Raw genomic sequence first — 24890 nt, 5'->3', positions numbered from 1 at the left:
ACACACACACACACACACACACACACATCTGGCAGCAGCTACATTGGGTTATAGTGTGTTTTAACACAGTGTAGTGTGACAACTGTTGTTCCATCTATTATCTGTTGTCAGCAAACATAAGTTGCCTTTGTCCTACCAAGCATGATTGATTGTGAACAGCGTATTTATTTGTTTAATTGCTTATGATGACAGAGAATTTTGGTGTTTTGCACAACAAAAGCTGAGCTGGCAACGATTGAGGCAACGAATCGGGCAAACTGGTGATGCTGGCTGAAGACTATATATCTGTGTATGCTGGTGACAGTGCAGGTGTGTGGACAGGTGACTACACAGTTGATGTGTTAGGGTGGGAGGTGCAATAAGGACAACTGGTGGGCAGCTGAGGGATAGCAGTTTCTGAAATGACAGGAGAGTTAAATGTTTTACATAATAGCAATAAGGGGAACTCTATGGTATTTGCACAGTATTATCACACAGTGTGAACCAATTAAAAAACAAAACACGCTGGCTTACTCATTAGGCAAAATAGGGTACCTCCCCAGACCCTAGAACTACCAGGGGCCCCAAATGTCCTTAGGTTTCTTAAAACATTTAATTAATGTATTTTTCCCACTTAAGCATTGGTAGTCACCAATGTTGCTGCCTGAAGAGCTCCTGTTGTTGCTTAAAAAAATCCTGAATCTATTTGTTTTCTGTCCATGTTTTTCTATTGTCCAAGCCTGTCACTGTGATTTATCCTGCTGGTTGTGTGTAGATTCTGTCTGTGATCGAGTCTCCAGTGCCTACAGCCAGATCATTATGGGAGTGTGATGGAGGCATTAGCTGGTATTATTAGATTTGCTGTGGAGTCAAATTGGCCCTCGTGAGATCCAGGTAATGTGAGACGCTGGATCCCTGTGAGCAGACGGAACAAGGTGGCAGGATAGAATGAGTAGTGAGCCATGCTCCTCAGACAACATGCAGCGCGATGTGAGGTTAGGAAAAGAACAATACATTTCACAGGTAATGAGTTTGTGTCATAATGACTGGTGTAATTTTTGTGTTTGCTGATGCAAATTTGTGTTTGCATCAGTGTTAAACGGACTAGAGATGGAGAAGAAAAGATTAAAGAAGGGTGTTTGAAGCTGCTCATGTGCCCAGCTGTGCCTCTGTGCATCCCTTTATAGCTTGCAAGTCTATATGCTTTCTAATTTTAGACCACATTCATTGACTGATGTATTGGCAGGGCTGATACTGGCTTATCACAGTAAATATTGATATCATAGCCTGACATAGCCAGACAGTGAGACTGAATTACCATTATGCTTCACTTGTGTCATGAAATTGCATTCATGGTGGCTGATTTCCTGTTAGGGTGGAAAGAAATTCTCTTTTCTATTGTTCTAACCAGTCAGTAGCAAGTGTCATCATTTACAGCAGGTAGAGAAGCAGCGATAATGGTTTCTAGGAGCAGTTCACTGAACCTTTTTTTTTCACATTTCTCAAGAATATTTTGATTTATCAGTTGTTTTTTTCTGTAAGCTGATGTAAATCTATTTGTTCAGCTGTGTCAGTGTCAGTCACACTTTTTTTCATATTGCTACTAAGCTCGGATCAACCAGCAGTTTTTAAGCAAGGCAAAACAGTCGTCTGTGTGAAGCTCTGAAGAAATACGTGCCATACTTCAGGTCTTGAATCGAACCAAATATACCAAATATATACTGAATATCCAAAAGGAATAGAGGTGTGGGTATATATTCCCTTTCCAGGTTGGAGCTGAAAATATGTGCACACACACATGGTACCAAAAATATGCACAAGGGCATGCAGGCATGCAATGGTGATATCACAATGTTAAATAGCAGCAAACATGCAAACATTCGGAAATGGTTCTACAACAGTCAAAAACACAGGCATTAAACACAAACGTAAATCTTAGTTGCAATCTCAGCCAACAGGTCTCTACCTCATCAGTCATGAGGTAGAAAGGGTCACAGGAGGCTCTTTGAGCTGCAAGAGTTTATTGGGAGCAACAACACAACTAAATTAAATCCATCTTTGACATTGACGTCACAGTGAATCAATGGCAACAATTGAATGCACATCATTTTCATTTACACAGTGAGTGGTGTGGAAACTTTGTAAAACACAATCACCATCACCATACAGGAAAACACATAAAGAGAAACATGTTTGTTAAGGCAATGGCCCCAGTGCATGTTTGGAGGGATACCTATGAAGAATCAAGAATCAATTCTTTATGGGTCTTCCTTTTTTAAACTTTTATGTTGGTTTTGGCATGTAGAGAGAGCTTAGTGAACCTCTTTGAAATTCTTTGTTTGTGTGTACAAACTTTGCCAATTAATCTGATTCAGATTCGGATTCTGAACAAGAAGAATACTGGCAGAAATTTCACTGACAGGCTGTTATTTTTCTCAAATATGGATAATCAGCATCCAAATCATATTTTCTAAACAACTTATATCACTGAGTTAATTATATCATGTTTGGTTTAGTATAAGACACTTCTGTTTGCTGTTTCAAATGAGGACTGTGTAAATCAAACAGAATCACACTGCAAGCCATGGGTTTCACTACGTCTGTTTTTTAACTTTTCAGTAAAATGTAATAGCTTGAGATGCATCACATACCACATCTTCACCCTCACAGGAAGCAGACACAGATGATCAGCAGGGCACGCTGACCTACGAGGAGTTCTCCGTCTTCTACAAGATGATGTCCCTGAGACGGGACCTGTTCCTGCTGATGATGGCGTACAGTGACAGAAAGGACCACCTGACAGTGGAGGAGCTGGCCAACTTCCTCCACAATGAGCAGAAGGTGAGAGGTCACTCTGGTCTCCAGCTAGAGCCAATAAAATGCTGATGAGTTATCCAAATTACTTCCTTTCCAGTCAGTCAGAGAAAGATCATATTCCTCTTCACTGTCTCCATAGCATAACATGTAACTGCCCCTGTCTCAGCATTTTACCCAGAGAAATCTGCTCCTCTCAGTCTCATGGAAGTTTTTTGCTTTTTTTCTTTCAATGTTTTTCTCTCTCACACTGCCCGGGTGTCATTTTTCAGCATTTTTTATTATTTCCAGCCGGTGATACTCTGCATCAACACTGTTCTATATCCCAACTACTGCTTTGACATGACTGACAATTCATTTAATAACAACACAAATTTATTATGCAAATAGGAAATCATTCTGACTCATTTAGCATTTAGACTGGGATTTACTATATTTCATAGGGTCTAATAAAGGTTTTTAAAGGTGCAGAATGCAACATTCTGAGCATCCTTCACACCACACCCCAACCATTTCCAGCCACACTACTAAATTCCATGTTTTCTATGTGCATGTTTTTTTTCTGCAGATCGCCAATGTGACCCCAGAGTATGTTACAGAAATCATTGACAAGTTTGAGGTGTGTGATGAGAATAAACAAGGAGGCGTTATGGGGATTGAAGGTAATTTTTTTTCCAAGTTCACTACTTTGACATTATTTTACCATTACTTTGACCATTTTTGAGTCTTAATACTGTACATGAGATGATTTCATGAAAAATTATATTAAATTATGTACAGTACAAAAACAAAACAGGACTGACTTTCCATTTCTCTCAAATCAATATTTTGTCTTTGGCAAGTGTTCACCTCTGAGTGTCATTTTTAGTACCACATGTAACTGAAGGGCGAGCTCAAGAGAGAAGGGGGAGTGAGGGTCGAGGAGTTTAGTTGGAGGGAGAAAATTGGGAAGTCAGAAGATGAGTGTGACAGAAATGAGAGGAGTGAGTATGGGGAGAAGAGATGAGTGGAGTAGGAGGAGGGGCGAGACTAATCTCGTCGTCTGAGGCATGAAGGCTAGCACTCTGTGTGTGTCTGGCTGATCAGACCAGTGAAGCTTTCTCTGCAAGCCAGAAATGTGTTTAAAAATTTACATTTGAAAGATTTAGATTTGAAAGAATTGTACAAACACATTTACATTAACAACTATGTAGAGTGTGATGAGCTGTTATCTAAATTATTTTCTTTGTATCTGTGTGACTGTAAATATACCTAATATAGTTCATGCATGTGACACAGCAAACCCTGGATTTAGCTGTGATGGTACCATGACAAGCTCGCATGTCCAGTCCAATCATTGATTTTCCATACCAAAAATCCCCCCTTCACATTTTTTCATTTGTCCTCTGCAATCTACTTTTCTAAAATTAACTCCCTGCTTCTTTTCCCTAAACTGCTTTCTCGCTTATTTCCTGCTCTTGGCATTCCTGTCTCATTTTTATCCCTCCTGTCTGGATGAAAGGATGCATTTTCCCTTTCACTCCTCTTCATGCGGTACCACCTAAAAAAAAGCTGGCTGTGTGAAGTGCATCTACCACTGATGTGGTTTCAAACCTCAAACCCACTGCTCTTGTTTGAAACCACAGAACGTGGTTTGAATGCGCCCGTCTCTTATCATTTTCCTGCTGATCAATAGATATTGTAGATGCTATTGTGCTACTGAAGTGGCTATGCCTTTCAATTTTATTTCAAAATGAGATATTTCACAGGATAGGTGGAAACCTCGACTGCTGGTGATGCTAGGAAAAGAGTCAGGAGCTCGTCATTAGAAATCATTATGCTCTGGATTCACATGGATTTTTGAGTCAAGTGTCATCCATCCAGAGTGAAATTTCACTTTAAACCAAATATATAAACCTCATCAGGGCATTAGATGAAACGTCAGGTGGGCACCAAAGTTGCTAGGATTCATTGTCTGCGAACAATAGATATCTAACCTGTAGGTAAACTAATACAGTACATGGGGATGCCTATTTTGACTGGATTTTCCATGCATTTGTTATTCATCTTCAGGTTTCACAAATTTTATGCGCAGTCCAGCATGTGACATTTTCAACCCCTTGCACCACGAGATCAATCAAGATATGGATCAACCTTTGTGTAACTACTTCATTGCCTCCTCCCATAACACTTACCTGACTGGAGACCAGCTTCTCTCCCACTCCAAGACAGACATGTACGCCTGGGTGCTGCAGTCTGGCTGCCGCTGCGTAGAAGGTAAGCATGAGTTTACAGACTAGACTCAGTGTGCGTTTTCCATGGAAGACATTATGACTTGTTACCGCAGGAAAAGCACAGGTCCAAAAAATATAAATGATGTTGGCTGAACTGCATTTAGCTGCTTCAGTTTCAGGGTCCCAGTGGTGGTTATGCTGGGTCATTACTGGGACACTTACATAGAACAGAGCATGTACTTTAACTATGTATTTGTTTTTACAAGTTGATATGTCAGTTGTGAAAATGGGCTATTGTGACTAGACAAGACAGCTGTTATGACTCTAAAAATGGAATAAAGTATTTGTTCAGCAATTTGGAATAAAACCCAAAACACCTATTTTGTGTTGCATTTATATTTGGTATTTTGAATCAGGTCCACAGATGCAGCAAACACAGAAAAAACAAAACATACAGAATAGCACAATCTTGCGCATGCTGTTGCTTTCATTCACACCATTTTCTGTCCTACACTGAATTAACACCAGCGTGAAATAGCTGAAGAGAAAAGTCCAAATGAAAAACACAGTCTAAGATTTAAAGATGAATAGTGATAGAAGCTGAGAAGTGATAGAAACTAATAACAGTGCTTGTGTTTCCCATGGCAAGGAGGACGTGACTGTTTTCCATATTCATGGATCATTTCTGCTATTTTTTTCCTGCAGTGGACTGTTGGGATGGTCCTGATGGAGAGCCCATGGTCCAGCATGGCTACACTCTGACCTCCAAGATACCGTTCAAGTCGGTCATAGAGACCATCAACAAATATGCCTTCGTTAATAACCAGTGAGTCAAAGCTCTCCATAGTACAGCATGTATGTGATTGCATGTCAGGGTTTGTGACATCTTAAGAGTTTATCCCATTATATCAGCTATGATAAAAATGCTGCTATTAATGTTGCAAAACTAAAACAAATAGAGATTAAAAACAGAGTCCTAATCTCAACCCACAGTGTAACTCACTTTATTCATAGGAACATAAACATAATAAAGCTTTATATCTGTTCATACTACTGAAGACTTTTAACATTTAATGTAGTATTCCAAAATACTATTTTGAATAAAACTCTTATATTGTTATTAAAGTTTGTATTCATTCATTCATTCATTCAGTAATAGGTGATATATATATATATATATATATATATATATATATATATATATAAAAATTTCCCTTCTCACCCCTATGGGTGGTGTGTGTGTCTTCCTCAATCTCGGGTCCTCTAGCAGAGGCCTGGGAGTTTGAGGGTTGTTCGCAGTATCTTAGGCTGCACTGCGCTCTTCTGAACTGAGAGCTCTGATGTTGTTCCTGGGATCTGTTGGAGCCACTCTCCCAGTTTTGGGGTCACAGCCCTGAGGGTGCCGATTACCACGGCGACCACTGTTGCTTTTACCTTCCACATCTTTTCTAGTTCTTTCTAGTCTTGTAAACAGCGCATTTCCGTAAGATACACTGCAGTAGGATCAACCCACTCAAGGAGAGCAGCTCCACCCTGATTTATAAAGGTGCACAACTACTGTATTTTCCCTCATAAAACATGTTTCTTGCTATTATTTCTCACACTGTTATGATGGGATATCTATGATTTCGATGGAAGGTTTCCCCAAAAAGTTTAACAAGAAAGTTGCTGCATTTAGACAGCCAGGTTTGTGTTTTTCAGAGAACACTGTGATTCCTGGCAGTAATTAGCACCTATTACTGAGCCATCTGCTTTTCAGCATTTCCTCTGGCTCCCTGAGGAGCCACTGTTTGTCTCTGTTGGGTCCAACAATACCCAAACAAAGTGGTGAATCATGTAGCTTCCTGCTGCCACTTTGGCTTATTTTGACATTGACTGCACATATGATGGCAGTGGCTGTCTTATAAAAAAATGGAGACAGTATTTAAAAAGAAATGTGACTACAGGACTGATGTATTAGTTTGCTGGAACATCAGATTAAGGTGCACATTTTTTCTTCATCTGGCTGATTTTCATCATATGTGACAATAAACTAAATTTTGAAGAATTATAGAAGTAATTTTCCAACATTTTATAGATTAAATGATCACTTCATCTAGAATGAAAATAAATGCCATCAAATATTTTTTGTTAATTAACTTATATTTCTTCTGATGATAGCCTTGCTATAGCTGTTTATGTTTTTCTGGAATAAATCAAATTCCTATATATCCAAAATATCAAAAAGAAAACACTCACTTGCTTGTTAGGAAATACTCTCATAATCTCATACCTTATTAATTAATCATCTGTAATAATGAGGACAGCAAGAATAAATGAATGAATTGTCTTGTGCTTTTTCTTTCTCTCTTTTGACTCTCTCTGGATATTCTCACCTTTTACATTCAGCTGATATTTTATCATCAGTGCCACCTGTTAGTATGATTGATGGTCCCTGCGCTGTATTGAAATAGAACCAGTCTCACACACACACACACACACACACACACACATTGCACAGCTCATTGGGCCGACCCACTGATTTCGCTGTGAGGACGTCACTGTCTGTGTGTCTAAATGAAATGAGTCTCTCTCTTTTGTGTCTTTTTGTCGTTGGCAAAGGGCCTGTTTGTGTGCTTAAGTGTGTGTGCGTGTGCGTGTTTTGGGGATCAGAGTTGGAGGTCAGAGTCGGGCTGCGGCGCCTTGGGGAGTCAGTCTGTCAGTCTGACAAATCTGACATTCGAGCTATGGTGCTGTGTGGCCACTGGACGTCTCACCTTTTCTAAATGAAAACACAGACACGCACACACACACACACACACACCAGTGTGTTTATGCGACTGTATTTTTTAACATTCACCTCCTCTCCGTTCTGATGGCTGGAGGTGAGAAGTGAAATGTGATTCACACCCATGTCAGTGGATCAGTCTCACTTCAGTCAAGAACATTTAATGCACTGACAGGTTTTATGTAATTTATAGAAAGCTGAGTGATTTTTTTCTTCTTCAGGTACCCAGTAATTCTGTCTATAGAGAACCACTGTAGCATCCAGCAGCAGAAGAAGATTGCTGAGTACCTACGTGAAATCTTTGGAGACAAACTGGACGTGAGAGACGTGCTGAGCAAGGACCACAAAACGTTGCCCAGTCCTCACAGCCTGCAGGGCAAGATACTCATCAAAGTAAGAAAACGTCATTTAGCAGTTGGATGGATGGATGGATAGATTATTGGCAGTCTGTGTTTTTAAATGAGTAAATAAATTGCACAATTAAAATGCGCCCTACCTGTCAGTGTGGATCAGGGAATCTGCATAACACCTCTGCACAGTGTTTACTTTTTCTTACTAGAGAAAAAAGCAACGTTTTTTTTTTTTTATCGTGACATATTTTACATCATGTGCACTGCTATAAAGAGGAAGAGAATCGAGAAAGGCAGTGAGAGGCAGCTAATTATTGCCTGTAAACAGATGAAGTGAAGGAAAAGGAGAAGGAAGGTCAAAGGAAGGTAATTGTAATAATCATAGAGGGGAAAGGAGAGAAGAACGAGATGGTGAAAGATTTTATTGTTTTCCAGCTTACGCATATACAAACAAATACATACACACAAACAACCAGATAAAGCCTTCATTGCGACTCATTTAGGACTGTCAATCAGTAAGCCTAATAGAGAGGATCAACATATTTTTTTCCAAAAAATGTATTAATAAAATATATCATTTTTAATTAGAACAAAACTAAGGAACTACACTTGGCACACTTCAAAACAACTTGAGCACAGCCTGTGAAGTTGCTCGACTTACTGTTGTTGCAGACCTGTGCGCTGTGTGACTGATGTTGGTGCTTTTTCGGAGCGTGTATAGATTACTAGCAACAGAAGCAGAATTACTGTATCATGATGTTGTTATACAGCTCCAAAATGCATAGCCGTGAAAGCTTAAATGGAACTATCACTGTAACTGTAGAGCTATATGCTAAGCATGCATGCTATGCAACACAAAACTGTAACACATAAGAACAGAAAATCATACATGTTGACAAAGTACTAGTAAGTAAGCCATACACAGTTTATCCACAGAGATAGGACACTGGATATTCTAGATACCTCAATGTAGTGTATCATGTCCAGTTTCTCCAGCTTAGCTCTTTGACTTCTGTTGTTTAAAAAGGTAGGACAGGGGCCTAGACAGTTATCTGTGAAACCTGGTTGATATGATCATCCTAAAAAAGAAAGAAAACCCAAAAAGTTTTTTTTTTTTTTTTAATATCAGCTCTCACTTTGATGGCCTCAGACTCAGAAGATCCTTATCCACCAGGACTTACTCAAACAAAGAAACTGAGAGACAGAGACTCTGGATGAGCAAAAGCCTTCTGAATTTATTTGATTTCTTTCTTATAAGAACCAGATAAAATTGACGTTATCAGTAATGTGAAGAAAGGCTGCAATGTTCCCTGAGAAAATGAGCTCTGGTTTTGTCTCTTCCCAGGCAGATATCTCAAAACTGAAAGAGCATTATTGATTTTCTATAAATGCCTTAACTCCTCTAACAGTTTTCCTCTGTCCCTTTCCTCCCCCCCTTTGCCCTCCTTTGAGAACCTTTCACCTCTTGCTTATAAGCTTATAAAATCTCCCAGTCACACCTTCAGAATGGTGGCAGCTCAGGGAGCTTTTCCATGGAATCTGCAGCTGCTTGCACATTGTTTGTGTGTTTTGTAATATTTGTGTGTTTATATGTGGCTGTAATGGCTTTCATTTTGCCTATAGATACTGGTCAAGGAGCCACATTAAAAAAGAGGGGTGTCTGTACGTTTTTTTTTGTGTCCAGGCTTCTGTGTGGTTAAGTGAACGTCTGAGTGAAACATGTTGAATTCTGCTGCATTATTCTAGGACTGTGTCTTAGAGGTGCAACCTTTATGGGTGTTCTTGCATATAAAAGAGCTGAGCAAGGGGCCGTGCTGCATTTAAGACATATGCATGCGTGAAATGTTTGTCACTCTCCTCCCATGTCTTTGTCTTTAATCCACCCAGGGGAAACGTCTGCCTGCCTATCTGTCTGCAGACGCTGAGGAAGGAGAGGTGTCTGACGATGACAGTGCTGATGAAATTGAGGATGACTTCAAGCTCAAGAGCAGTAATGTAAGATAGATTAATGTACCATAATAAACACTCAAATTACCCCCTCTTGGTTGAATTTTTCTTACTTGTTTTCTAGTTTTCATCCTTTTCCATCCATTGGTATCCACCTCTGGAGTTACATTTAATGTGTTTATTTTGTAGTAATGAATTAATTTGGAAAAAAAATATTTCTACCTTTTCTAATTTTTGTCATAAGCTATTCACATAGTAAGACCATAAAATGTGCAAAATAACCAGTGGCTCAGGAAGCTCAGTTTAGATCAGTGCAAAACAGCTGTACTATCCCATTCACTCATTCAACTGCTCCCACCTACAGCATCTAAGACCGAGTATGCACTAAGTTTATTTTCAAAATGAAACTTGTATCTTCACTGATACAACAAATTAAAACAATATTTTGATTTATAAATCTTACATAAAAATGAATAATTAAAACAAGTAATTTATAATTTTGTTAATTCTCCTTTGAATTACTTAAAATGTAGATAACAGTAATTCAATATATTTTTAAATCTGCTATATTTCTCCTCTCTGCCTGAGCAGCTTTCTTTTGTGGCTCTCAATTAGTTTTTTTTTTTTTAAGCCACTTAATCAGTTCTTTCAAATTAATACAAAGGAATAACAGTACAGCATCTGGCCACAAAACATGCTCAGTTTGGACCAGCAGGGACCAGTGTTAGATCAAACCTATTTCCTTCAGATTCAGACACCATAAACTGTTTAGATAATGGGACTTTAATGACATTGTTGTGCTCAATGTAATGGCTTCAGTAATTGGGTAGTAATGTTGGCACTTATACAGTTTTATTGATCATGATCACAGCAGTGTTTGGGAATAATCAATGTTTAATGGTGCAGGTATTACTATTAAGACACTCAAGGGTAGAAAAAGAATTTTTTTTACTAAATAAGTGGTGCAGCAACAATTAAAACAACAGGGCATCTTATCGCTGTTTGCTTATGTAGCTCACTCCTGCCATTTTTATAGTGATTTGTAATCCTGTTCAGAATAGTGACAGGGTCCTGTTCACCACATTTAAAGCAAGAAAACACATTTTCCAGATGGTTTAGTTGTGTAATCGAATATGGCATCATTCTTCCACATTTAGCTGGAGGCATGAGGCTGCAGATGCCACTTTGGATGATCATTGTCATTTTAAAAGTGGTTGTGGCAGGTTTCCACTGATGACAGGTTTTGTATTGAGCTCATTAAACCACTTTAACAGTGTGATATCATTTTCCTCCAGTAGGAATACAAGGTCTGTGACTTTATTTTTACTTTTATTGCAACACACATCATGGACCTGGTACAGTTTGCAAACAAACTAATTTATGTAATGCATTGTTCTACACAGCCCAACCTGTGCCACCTGTAATAAAGGATAATAATAATAATAACAGTAGCAGTTTATAAATGAAGGTGTAAACATGCTGATAGGTGACTTTACTCCTGATTCTGTAAAATAGTAATTCATCTCAGTTTCCAATTCACTATAGAGCATCTATTATATGAGATGGGTAAAGAACTTTTTGTTATTGACTTTTAATATTATTTCTTTAAATATCTATATAAGGGTATAGGAAAAATACTGAATAGGTAATACTTATTTCCTGGAGATGACACAGGGGTAAAAACAGCATTAGCATTTTGTTTAACTGCCTGGTGGTGCACACCGGTATGTCTACATCTGTGGTTAATTTTCCTGCCAAAAGGTGGCGCTGTTTGGTCTGGAACAGCAGGTCTGACTGAACTGTTCATCATGGATTGTGTTTGGTATCTGGCAACGGTGACAATGTGTATCCTTGCTACGAACGAGCACGCCTCGTGATTTTCTCCTGCTTATAAATAATATCCTTGTAGAGTATGTCTATTGAATAACTTCCAAATGTATCTCATTTTCTTGCCAAAGCTCTTTTTCTCACAGTATCTCATGTTTTCTTCCACACAGGGCAATGGTCATCACCAAGTGGAGTCTCACATCAGAAAGAAACTGGACTCTCTTTTGAAGGAGTCTCGGATCGGGGACAAGGAAGATACTGACAGCTTCAGCATCAGAGCTCTGCTCCGAGCAACGCACCAGGGCCTTCAGAACAACCTGCGGCAGGTACAGCACCAAAGGCATTGCATAAGGAGCAGAGTCATACCTGAAAACAGAGGTAGAGAATGAACATAAGGGAGGAGTCATAAAACTAGGCCATGGTATTAGTCATGGAGGGAAAAAATAAAGGAGTAGTTACTGCACCACTCACAGGTCAAATACATCCACCGAGCAAACACCTAGCACCTTCGTTGTCCACTCTGCTGAAAAAGCTCTATTTCCACATGTTTCATGCTAAGCATGTCAAAATAGTCCAAAGTTGATGAGAAACTAAATGTCTGCAGTGTTACTTAATATTTAATTTCCCTGCTTGCCTCTCATGCTATTTTTAGCTGCCTCAGTTTCCTGACAACCATTTTAATGTGGTGGGTGCGAGAGGGTTTCCTGTTCTCTTTATTCTACTCCAGCTTTGTTGGTGATCCCCTTCGTATCATTCTGTCTCAAAAGCCTTTTCCCTCTTTGTCGTCTGTGCTGTAAATTTTGTTTTTTTTTTCAGTTTCCTACTTTTTCTTATTTTTCTTGGCTGATGTCTATTGTAGCTCCTCCAGCAACTGAGCTTTAGGGTTTTAGTGACTCACTGGGTGCTAATGTGGTTGTTAGTACATTCGCACGAAATGATCCACACTGTAAACAAGCAACGCACACATGAAGACTCTTTGAATGTGTCCTCCTTTTCTCTAGGGCTCCAAAGGGGTTCTGAGGAAATCCCAAAGCAGATCCTTCATCACGACTCTCAAACAGAAGGTGAGGAGCATGGATAGACAGCTTATTCCTTTCCCTTTTATTCTTGATCTATTTATGTGGGGTCTCACATGGCAAAATTAGATTAGTTTACTTGCAGGGTAGGAGGTAATGAAATATGTCTCTACTGCACCACAATATTACAAAACTTTAGAAAGTTCTCTTCTTCAGGACACCTTTATTGAATGGTGTGCAGCTATTTCGTTGCTTTATTTACCTGACACACCACACTGGCCTCAAAAAACCAATGCGGTCTGCATTTTGTGAGATTCTAAACTAAATATGTGAAATCACTGATTCTCCTGACTGGACAGCCAGACAGGCAGAAATCGTTCATTAGCCTCCACCATCAATTTAACATTTGTCACTCAACTTAACAGCTACTGAGATGGCTGACAGGAGGCAGTGGTTCAGTTAAGATTAGAAAAGTCTGCAAGCAAAGGTCAGCAATGATTCCAAACAGTTTTTGTGAAGGACCACTAGTAACTGCTGGGTGTTGCATATGGGCTATTGGACTTCTTTGGGCAAAATTAAAAAACAAAACTATATCAAGTTTATACTTTTTGATTAAAATAACAAGCCTTTGCAGCACAACATGGCTGCCTCTGTGAAAGGAGACCTGCTCTTAAAAGGCTTATTTTAAGAAAATGCAACAGCTGTTTTTTTTTTTTTGGGTGATTACACACTAATGACAACATATTTATGAATACTATATTCCATTTCTGTTAATAGATCCCTGTAAATATTAAACATTGAATTTTTAAAGACACACATACAGAACACCCTCAGTAGTGTTATCCTCAGCATGTGATAGGTTGCATTATCATATTTAGGACTGGCACACTTAGCTTCCACACAGCAGATCAATGCAGTAAGGTCATGTGTTATGAGTATGTGAATTAAACATGGTGAACTAAAGCATGTACTGTCTTGATTTAAATCCTCTCTCTTTGTTATTCTGAAGGGTGCTAATGGTGTAGGCTGCCAGATAAAGGCAGTACAATTGACTGAGATTTTTTTTTTCCTGAGATACACTTAGTGTTGCTCTAATTTGTTGTTGCTTGTACAATATAATTCAGGTTTGGGCATCAATATCATATCTATGCAATTGTGTTTGTGACAGGTATTCTCTACATTGCTTAAGTTTTCAGCCTGTTATTTCCCACTGACATTCTTTCTCTGTCCATTTGCTTATTTTTTACTTTCCTCTTTCCTGTTTTCCTACACACGTCCCCTCTTCGTTCTTTTATGCCTCCCTCCTTGCATATTATGCATCCTCCCACGTGTGTGTATGTATGTGTGCATGCATGGGTGCATGTAATCTGTTGGCAAGCAGCCTGAACCCTGTAATTACTGCAACCCTTATCCTCTTCCCAAGTTCAGTTTAGCTGTAATAGAGACAGCTTCTTACAGAAGCAAACACACATTTCACCAAATGCACATTCTCTATAATTACAAACATAGAAAATACCTAGAACACCCACCGACACGCACAAACACACATTCAAACTGCTACGACAATAACAACGCTCTATGACTCACTCTTTGAGACACATGAACAACCCCTGTGCAGTGTACATACAGTATACAAGTGTATCAGCATTTCAACTGAAGGATATATGCAATACCTTTCTGCTTTTCAACTTGTGAGCAAACCCTCATTTTAGTGTAACTTGTTTGTTTGTGTGTGCCCACCATCCAGAGGCACTCCAAATCCAGGCTGTCATGCCAAAACACAGACAAGGAGGATGACGGTCAGGAGAGGTCTGGGAGGGAGGCTGGAGGACAGTTCAACAGGTGACCTGCTTCTAACACTAATCTCTGACAACTGAGAGGTTTGGTGCTTGATTGCTGGGGGAGCATTAAACACCCCAATGGTGTCAGAGTGCAATACAAAGGCTTCTCTAACACTACTTTATGTTGGTGAGGGAAAGAATAATGGACCTAAAACCTCGAGATACCACTGACAGCAAAGTAGGGTGTTGTCGTGCAGCTCCAGTGGCTCGTGGCTGGGATTGTAGTGTAAAATATTAGACATTTTATCCAACAATAACATATTCTTCTATTAGAGATTTTTATTGTTTTTTTTTTTTTTTTAAAGTTAGTTAGTTTTATTACTTTGCAATAACATTAAAGCATTATCATGTAACCATTGTTTAAAAACCTTCAAAATTTTGGGCTATAAAATAGCATAAAATCGAACTACTCAAGTGTAGTATCTCAACATGTGGACAAAGTGACATTGGTTAATTTCTACCAATGTCAGTTTGAGTTTTGTTTACATTGCATCCCACATATTCCACTCCACTATCCCTTCTTTGAATAGCTTCACTTTTGCAGTGCTTTCTTTCTTTCCTCAAGCATTTTTATGGATTTTCTATTCACAGTTATTAAAAAATAGACCCAAGTCATAAACAAAATGAGAAAATTGAATCAGTTTTCATTGGCAGCTTGAACATAGCCCATTTCTTCTTCATATACATTCTTTGTCCAGCTTTGTCTCATTTTCCTCTTGTTGAAAGATAGGAAGTATGGAGTTTAGCTGTGTTTTTCCTCATTCGCATTCTGTGTCCCAGGCATTTGCCTCTTTTTTTTCCCAGTCTCTCTTCCTGGGTCGTATTCCTTTACTGTATTCATGTCCTCAAGAACTGTCACAGTACTGATTCCTGCAAACATGCATCTGTGTGACTATGATTGACTGTTTCAGTGGATGAGTACGAGAACATGTGTGTGTGTGATAGTATGTGAAATTGAATGTGTGAGAGTCTTGCTTCACTGCATGAGCTCTGGTCCCTACTATGTTTTAGCCTCTGATGCTCTTTCATGTGGTTTGCAAACTGTCTCTTTGATGGACAGTCCTCCTCTTTACTCTACTTTTGCCACTGAAAATACTTAAATAAGTAGAAGAGTGTGTGCATGTCTTAACTTGATATCTGTGTGATCTCACTCACTCTCGTATTTATCCTCTCTTGCATTTGTCATCTGGTAATTGGTTTTAGGGGTGGAAGGAAGAGGAAGACGATGAAACTGAGTAGAGATCTCTCAAACCTGGTGGTGTTCACCAACTCTGTTGCCTCCCAGGAGTGTCTGAATGAAGGTGAACACCAAAACCTCTGACACCTACACGCGCAAGCAAATACGTACATTGCAGTTGGAAACATTTCCTCATGCCTAACCCATGTTTCTCTTCAGGTACTCCAGGTGATGTTCTGTCATTCAGCGAGACCAGAGCCCAGTCTCTGGTCAACCACAAAGCCGAGCAGTTCCTGGGTTTTAACCAGAGGCAGCTGTCACGGATTTATCCCTCAGCCTATCGTATTGACTCGTCCAATTTCAACCCCCAGTTTTACTGGAATGTGGGTTGTCAGTTGGGTAAGGCAGTCTTGTCACTTTCAGTTTTTAACCTGCATGGAGGTTGTCTGTTAATGAAACACCAAATGTCTTCCCTTTAGCCACATACCTGTCATTATGCATTCATTGATATTGCATGCACATACACACATGTACAAACGGACTTTGTCTGTGCCATCATCACTACACATTTCAGTTCTACAAATGTACAAATGGTGTAGTTGACTAATGTGTGCTGAGGCTATGGGTATGAACATGCAGACTAACTGAAAAACAGTTGGAATAAAAATAATATAAATAGAATAAATATTTTTATCTGCGTGAAAATAAAAGGCTTCAGGAAATCCAAGGAATGCCTGCCTCTCCCTGCCAATTCATTTGTTTCTGTTTTTTATTTTCACTGATCCATATTGGTCTCTTAATTTCTACGAAATCACCATTCCTGGGATGAAAAAATAGAAATTGAGTCATGGAAGAAAAGAAGTAAAATATTCAAAAACCAGTCTTTGAATCTTATTGGATTTGAAGCAGCTATGATTCAGTCTTTTCACATACATGCTCTTCTTGCTTGTTTCCTTACTCATTTCTTTTTCCTAATTAAGGTTTGGAGATTGTACAGACAAACAGTCTTCATGGATTAATTAATCTTTATATGACTACCGAGCCTCCTCACTGATTTTCACTGTTTATCTATACTACACCAGTATCTGAATAATAATTGAATCAGTGGGTGCACATGGGTGGAGGTTTAGTGATGTTTAAGTAATTAAAAGCTCCTTCATATTTTTTTCTTTCAGTTGCTCTGAACTACCAGACCGAGGGCAGGATGATGCAGCTCAACAGAGCCAAGTTCATGGTGAACGGAGGCATTGGCTACGTCCTCAAGCCCCCTCCTATGTGTAAAGGTACAGAGTAGATGCACACACGCAAGCACAAACACAAACACGTGTATCTCATTGTTTTCCCATGCAAACAAAAGCTGGTGTGCACAATAATGTTTAGTTGTTTTTGTGATTGGATCCACGCAATAGTAGGTAATATTAAAAAACTGTTTTTGCACTTCACAGTTGTTCCTCTGCTTTGCTTTATTTCCTTCAGGCTCCTTCAACCCATTCAGTGATGACCCTCTTCCGGCTTACCCCAAAAAGCAGCTGGTTCTTAAGATCATTAGTGGACAGCAGTTGCCCAAACCGCCAGACTCCATGCTTGGTGACCGTGGAGAGGTAAAAACACACTAAAACACGTGTCTTTTTATTTTTCTCTATACTCCTTTTTTCACACACATATAATATTATATGTGACTACTTAGAGATTTTCAGCTAGCTCTTAAAATATATACTCAGCAGTATAAAATAAAATGTACATAATTTTATCACCCTTTGTCTTCTGTCAGATTATTGATCCATTTGTAGAAGTGGAGATCATCGGCCTGCCAGTTGATTGCTGCAAGGAGCAGACACGAGTTGTTGATGACAATGGTTAGACACACACACACAGTGATCAACCTGAACAACACCACAATGTACTACAATGGAAAGCTGCTGAAAAATGATTTTAACTCTAGAAACCATATTGGGATTTAGCAGCCTCCTCTTCTCAGCTTCCCATTTTTTCCTGATAGATGACCCACTAGTTCCTGTTGGTGTTTTGAATAGTTTAGAATGAAATTGTATTTTTTTCTTACTTATATTTTTGTTGCTTTTGCATTTTACTTTTTAATCCTTTGAAAAGAGCAATATGGCTTCATAGTACTATGTAAATATCATTAAAAATAATGCATTTAAGAAATACAACCAATTTCAAATCTGATGGCATCTCACCCCCTTGAATAATTGAATAATTGATGAAAAATGCTACAGCCACAGATGCTGCATTTTTCTTTGGGCTCCGGAGCACTGCTGGGATCAAAAGTCAGATTAATTAATTAAAGGGATAAGGATACAGAACAGACGGGCCCTCTGGTGTCACCCCTAACATGCTCCCACAAGTGAGGGCACCCACAAGGGGGGAGGGTAAAAACCTCCACTGGAAAAGGTTATAGAGCCAACATATAAGATTAGTGTGCAAGGCATTGATCCATGAAATACTTCAGTTGACTCATCGTTACAACATTTCTTTTTGTTTTGATGAGATGGAGTTTCTGCATGTGTCAGTATATAATTATGATAGGGATGTATGCATGTCTTTTCCACAGGTTTTAATCCAGTTTGGGAGGAATCTCTGTCCTTCACACTTCACATGGCTGAGATGGCTCTGGTGCGTTTCCTTGTTTGGGACCATGACCCTATTGGACGGGACTTTATTGGCCAACGAACTGTTGCCTTCAGCAGCCTGATGCCTGGTTTGTACTGGATTACTGTGTCTTCAGCTCTATCTTAAAAAAAAAACAAAACAAAAAAAAAACTGTGTGTCAATTGCGTATGAATGAAGGTCATGCCAACTTTGTCACTGCCAGTTAGAATCATTATAGTTCTGCTGTTTAACACAAATAGACTGATTCACGCTCACACACTTATAAACACAGAATTTCCCTCATGGCAGTGCTATGGGGCACATCATCTTGTATGTAGTGCATTATGATTTCTTTGATTTGTACAGTAAAAGACCTGTGGCATGGCAGGTTATTTTTGTTGTCCACATCCATCAGAGTTGTCCCTGAACTGTTGATGCCCCTCTCCTCAGGCAGCAGCTACACAATCACCAGTGTGATGGCAGCTAGTGCAGCTCTTTGACGCATTCCCTCGCTCACACGCTTTTCTCGCTTCATGTCTAACAACAGGTTACAGACATGTTTACTTGGAGGGACTGACCGAGGCTTCCATCTTTGTGCATGTGTCAATACACGATGTCTATGGGAAGGTAAGTGCTGTGTAGTCCTTGCGTTCACTGCAGCGTTCCCTCTGTGAGCGTCTTTTTATCTTTTTGTCAATTGAGGGGATTTTTTTCAGAGGTAAAAAAATGTTTCTCTCTTCTTGTTGCTCCTTCAATCCTTTGTCTTTCTAGTGGAGTCCCCTAGTCCTGAACCCCAGCTTTACCATAATGCACTTTCTAGGCTCTAACAAGGTATCCCGATGCCCTAGCCTCTGTGTGGTGCTGCATGAAACAGTAATGCATGATGCAAAAGTGAAGCTTGTGTTCAGCTGTATCTTCATTGTTTGTGTGTTGCTTTAAACAGTTTGCTTACATGGGGACATTTTATCATAATTCTTTTTTTTCTTCTGCTGTTCTCTCATTGTCAACAAAGTATTTTAATGCCTGCATAATTCACACCGGCTTCTTACATATCATGTGTTGTGGAGTAAGAGTGCCATCTATTGGCTGTGCACAAAAAAGGCATGCAACTGCTGTAAACTACATTCATTACATGACATGTTTTCACCCTTTTTAAACTGTAATGTGTGAAATCTCGTGTTCAGTCTATGTGCGAAGTGCACGTGTTGATGATGTGTGTCTGAGAAGCATATTCCCTTTCCTCTTTGCTGATCTTTTTTTCCCTTCATATGTCCCTCCTCTTCTGGTCCTACCACCCTCAGGGCCATCAGCTGCGAGGTATCCGGGGTTTGTTTAATCGTTCTTCCAAGTCCTCAGTGGATACAAACTCCAGTGGCCTTCGGAAACGCTCCATCAGTGATCACCTCCTGAGACGTACAGCCAGTGCCCCGGCAAAGGGACGGAAGAAGACCAAGATGTTGCTATCGGAGTCGGTGGCTTCAATATCAGACCAAAAAAATGGCACAGGCATGGCAGCAGGAGGAGAGGGCGTTTCAGGGAAAGAAGGAGGGGTGGAGAAGCGTCTTCAGGCCCGAGGCCCACTCATCCACAGGCCTATTTCCATGCCCTTAGACAGGCTTCTTCAAGGGCAGCTATCCCTCTGCTCCCCAGAGAAGGAGCAACATGATATGGGTGCAGACACTGTCATTGGTGGGTATTTACTTATCCCAGTCAAAAAAAGAGGCCAGAATAGGTTACAGAATTATCCAACTTCGACCCAAATTCCATTCATACAAGTTTCATTAACAGAAATATTAGAAAATTATGAAAATTATTATCCAATACTAACATAAACCATCCCACAACAATGTGTGACATTAATAAAATCAGCTTTGGGACTAGTTATAGTGTTTTATCCAAGTCTTTCACTAAACTGTAAGACAAAAATGCTACATTTTTTAAATACAGTGCTTGAAGTTGACATGTCCTTAAGGTGCATTTTACCTGCAATTGCTTTTGCAAATTGATCTCCATTGCTTTATCTAAAACACATGTACATTAACCCTGTGAACTGACATTACAGCCTACTCTTCACGATACTTTAACATGCCTTTTCTGTCCCATCTTCATTTGTTGTCCTTCTTTATAGTAGAGAACTGACTAGGATATTCCTGCAGGTAATCTAAAATACCTATTGTCTGAAGGTTGCATTGTTCAAAAACATACCAGTATTGCGTCCACCCAGTGTATTTTGTTTGAAAGTGAGAAATATATTGCTGTATCATTTGATCCCATTTGACTGAACCAATCCTATTTTGACCATCTCTTTTCTAATATAATGTTCGCAAACATGGATTCTTGTGTTTTTTTTTTTTTTTTAACCTCCACAGCCTCATTTTCCAGCTTTCCCTATCATGGTTGTACATGGTGACCCATTTGTCTGTGTATTGCTATTGCCTTGTATTGGCTTGTGTTGCCTTGTGTTGTCATTTAATTGTTGGTTGGCTCGGTGTTAAACATCAAATGGGAGAATATGATTCTTTAAGTCTTTATTAATGTTTTTGTTATATGTCTCCACAGGAGTCTATCCCCTCAACAGGCCCAAGTCTTCCTCTGTGGACCTTCTCATTGAATCATCGTTCTCCATTGAACCAAACGTCTCTTCCCCTTCTCAGAAATATAGAATTAAACAAACTGACCAACCAGCGGAGACCTCGTATCTGGTTATTGGTGGAGGGGAGGTAAGACGGGAGGAAGACTACGCCAATTACCAGAAGACGGAACAGAATGCAGTCAGCACATCGAAGATAATCTCCACAGGAACAGAAAAAAATTGTTTGGCATCACCTTGCAGAAACGACCACATGAGGTCAGATAAACCTGAAACATCATCAAACAGCACAGCATTCACAGCTGCACCTGTAGTCTCCTTATCCTCCTCTTATGGCCCCACCTCTGTGGCACTTCTTTCCCCTGTGAATATGGACTGTGATCCAAAGAGTCCCAGCTCTTTGCATGACAGCGCCATCTCCAGACTCATTGATGCCGTGTCCTTAGGAAATGAGCAAGATACATGTGGCTCTATTTCAGCTCTTATTGGTAAATTTGAAAGCACTGTTGAGGATAACGTTTTTAAATTATCTCATGATCACACTCCTTCCAATCACTCAAACTTCAGGTCTACCATCCCTAAAACGCTGCAAGATTTAAGGCCTCCTCTCACAACCAACACAGCTGCTCCTAACACGAAACACTTGATAATTTCCCAGGCAGATGCCTCTGCTCCAGCCCTCCTCTCCAGCCCTGAAACTGCTGAACTTGAGGAGGTGTACACCATTCTTGATGAGGAGGTGCTGTTGCCTGTATCAGTGTACAATCTGAGTAAACAGTCGTTCCATGTTCAGGCAGACACTATAGAAAGAATGCCCTCAAACAGCTTGGGGTCCTCTCCAGCAGAGGTGGTTCAAGGTTTAGGGAAGGCGGAGAGTTTGGGCAGGGATGATATGTGCATAAAGAAGGGTGCAGGTGAAAAAATTGAGGAGGCAGAGGAGAGTGTATATGAGGAAGTGTATGATCCCCCAGCATCAGTACCTGAGATGGAGTGGGGTACCTCTAAACAGTACATGAACTCCTCAGTAAACAACAGTTGTTTCCAGTTTTTCCATGACTCAGGGGGACGTGCTTTTGCAGAAGTGGAGATAAATGTTGATGAGGATCCGTTAGACGTGATGCTGACCTCACCGAGACATGGTGGCCAATGGGAGAGGCTCATAACTCCAACTAAACGCCATGCTATTTACCAAAACCATGAGTCCACTCCCAAATACTTGCAGCAAAATAAACCTTCATCATTCTGTGGTCCGCAACATCTCCTCTCACATGCACCTCACAAAACATGTTCACAGTCTCCCACCCCAAGAAATCAACCTTCCTATCATCTGTCCAGTCATCACCAACACCAGCCTTCTCCTGTCCACAGACTAGTCAATTGTAGACCCTCCAATTCTAGTCCACTGTGTCATACCAGCTACCCCAGTCCTCAAAACAATTGTAAGGCCCTTAACCACAGCAGAGACCTCAGCAGTTCATATACACAGCAGAGGACCTATAGTGGTAGCCAGATTTTAAGCAGGTCTGACAGACTAGAAAACAAACAGATGGAAAGGGAGCAAGTGAGGTGTTTCCATAATGGTTTCCCCTCCTCTGAAAGCTTCCCTGGCCAAACCTTTGTGTCTACTAACATTTCTAGAGACAGAGACCTGTATTCACCTTTACCAGACTGTGATGCAGTGGGCAGCCATTTGGACTATGACTGCAAAATGCCCCTATCAAAATCTCAACACACCCAGCCACACAGCCAAAGTGAAACAAGGCCACCAACCTTAAATCAGTCATGGAATCAAGAGTCACCCAGTTTTAGGCACCAGTCACAGGCTGAGACCAGAGAATCACTGCACTCAAATTTATCATCACATTTCCAGTCTGCTGCCATAGACTCAATAGCTCCCAACCCATGTAAGTCCAAGTCTTTGGGAGACCTAACCTCTGAAGACATATCATGCAACTTCCAGAGCAAATACCACATTATTAGTCGCAGTTTCATCACCCCCCACATGAGGAAGCAAAAGAAAATGGGCACCATGGGGGAAGTAACTTTCCAGTCACACTCTTGTGATACACTTACAGAACAGCTGCGTAAGTTGGTCAGTCTGGAGGGGGATGACAGTGACAGAGATAGGCCCCAGTCTCCTCAGATGCATCAAGAAGCTAAAACCCAAGTGTCACAGCCACAGGCAACAAGTATAACTCCTGCTGTCCCATTGGATATAGATGATTCCCCTCCATTCCTAACCCGTCGCTTATCTTCTCGGAGCCAAAGTCGAGTGCGTCACATTAACAGCCGTGCCCGTGAAAGACAGCAAGAGGCTCTGAAGTCTCGGACAGGTGTGGTGATCAACAGTGCCAACAGCATTGGTGGGGTCGTATTGAGGAATAAACCAGCCTCACAAAATCCACCAGCTAACAGACACTCAACTGGTTCTTACATAGCAGGCTACCTTGGTCAGCTGGAGGACAGGGGCCTTCCTGAAGGAGCTTGCACATCGTTACTCTATGGCAACGGGGATCATTATGGAGATCAGTATTATACCGACAACTCTCTTCCAGCTGCAGACTCCTCCCGGTCAGCATCAGAGCCTGAGGTCTACTTTCTGCTCAGACTGTAGCTCTGATCATAATCTAGGTTGACATTAAGGATCTTTACGGCAAAACCCAGAGGGTCAAGAATCAATTAAATGAATACTTGTCATCGATCATTAACACATTCACAGATCAGTAGGTTTCCCTTGTAAACTTAGCCTGGGATATTTCTAACAAAAATATATATTGTCTGAAACATCACATATCCATGGTTGGATCTGACAGCATGAATTTCCTGTATGAAATGTCCACTATTTAATGAATGGTCTAGTCTGGCAGTGTATTGTCTATATTCTGCTTAATGTGTAAATGTACTTGGGAGTTTTGCTTCCCTACAAATGGATTCCTAGACTGATTGTACAGATACGTGTTATCTTTGTCCCTGTGATGTAGTGTCCAAACCGTGTACATTGGCTATGAAGCAAAAAAAGAAGAATTGGGTTTTAAGCAAAGAGAGAATGTCTTTCTTTTCCATTTGAATGTGTAGTATAACCAAACATCTACTTTTAATAGATGGGATTCATCTTTTCAAAGAACAAATATAAGTCTTCCTTTCTCTTTTCAGTGGTATTTCCCTTTTTGTGTTGTGTGTAAATATCCCTGTCATAGTTTTTAATCCAAAATGGATTTTAGTTGAGAACCAATTCTAATTGTACATTTATGTTTGTGCATGTTACTTGTGAACATGTCGAGCATGACTATGCACCACTTTACACAGCGGATGTTGCATTGCCCAACAACATTTGCACAGAAAAAAATAATTTCATTGGATACATCAGAGGACATAGGCATGTTTTTTTTTTGGGTGTGCAATACAGTACATAAATATCTGTGCTTGGACCTGTTGCTCTCTATGATTTGTAGAATTTGAAAAGATGATTGCAAATTTTAAAGATTTGGAGTTTAAAGGTTTTTATTTTTATAATTGCTTTGATACCCACTGCAAAAATAATCTCTTGTTGGCTCTGGTTACTTTATTTTGTATAACTTAATGGAATGAAAAAAAAAAAAAACAGAGTGACAACTACACAGGCCCAGGAGGGGAGGGTGGCCAAGCTGCAGGTTTTTTTTAATTACTGTTTCAGTGGTATACCATCCTTTATTCTTTGTATTGTTGCTCATCTGAGAACTGTGAGCATTTTCCTACCAATGCAATAAAATACTGAAATGT

At 40.0% G+C, this 24890-nt stretch overlaps 1 protein-coding gene across 5 annotated transcripts in view; it reads left to right on the top strand.

Annotated features, from left to right (window-relative positions):
* The window catches only part of plch1 (phospholipase C, eta 1), a 52874-nt gene extending 27984 nt beyond the window's left edge, over positions 1 to 24890 (top strand). The window contains exons 6-25 of one of the 5 annotated variants that reach the window (XM_026292905.1): positions 2650 to 2820; positions 3362 to 3455; positions 4846 to 5049; positions 5712 to 5832; positions 7995 to 8166; positions 10011 to 10118; positions 12068 to 12223; positions 12899 to 12961; positions 14661 to 14755; positions 15958 to 16055; positions 16151 to 16330; positions 17107 to 17214; positions 17408 to 17532; positions 17703 to 17787; positions 18504 to 18650; positions 19089 to 19168; positions 19313 to 19372; positions 19843 to 20230; positions 20673 to 20697; positions 21101 to 21233. In XM_026292905.1, the coding sequence (XP_026148690.1) occupies positions 2650 to 2820; positions 3362 to 3455; positions 4846 to 5049; positions 5712 to 5832; positions 7995 to 8166; positions 10011 to 10118; positions 12068 to 12223; positions 12899 to 12961; positions 14661 to 14755; positions 15958 to 16055; positions 16151 to 16330; positions 17107 to 17214; positions 17408 to 17532; positions 17703 to 17787; positions 18504 to 18650; positions 19089 to 19168; positions 19313 to 19372; positions 19843 to 20230; positions 20673 to 20680 (2463 nt within the window). In that variant the 3' untranslated portion in view covers positions 20681 to 20697; positions 21101 to 21233. Of the gene's footprint in view, positions 1 to 2649; positions 2821 to 3361; positions 3456 to 4845; positions 5050 to 5711; positions 5833 to 7994; positions 8167 to 10010; positions 10119 to 12067; positions 12224 to 12898; positions 12962 to 14660; positions 14756 to 15957; positions 16056 to 16150; positions 16331 to 17106; positions 17215 to 17407; positions 17533 to 17702; positions 17788 to 18503; positions 18651 to 19088; positions 19169 to 19312; positions 19373 to 19842; positions 20231 to 20669; positions 20698 to 21100 lie in introns of all 5 variants that reach the window. The other 4 variants (XM_026292897.1, XM_026292873.1, XM_026292888.1 and 1 more) reach the window with 4 other exon arrangements.

The sequence above is a fragment of the Mastacembelus armatus genome, chromosome 13 (assembly GCF_900324485.2).
Source record: "Mastacembelus armatus chromosome 13, fMasArm1.2, whole genome shotgun sequence".
In the NCBI taxonomy this organism is placed as follows: domain Eukaryota; kingdom Metazoa; phylum Chordata; class Actinopteri; order Synbranchiformes; family Mastacembelidae; genus Mastacembelus; species Mastacembelus armatus.
Note: the sequence above shows the minus strand (reverse complement) of the source record. Positions and strands in the feature narration are given on the sequence as shown.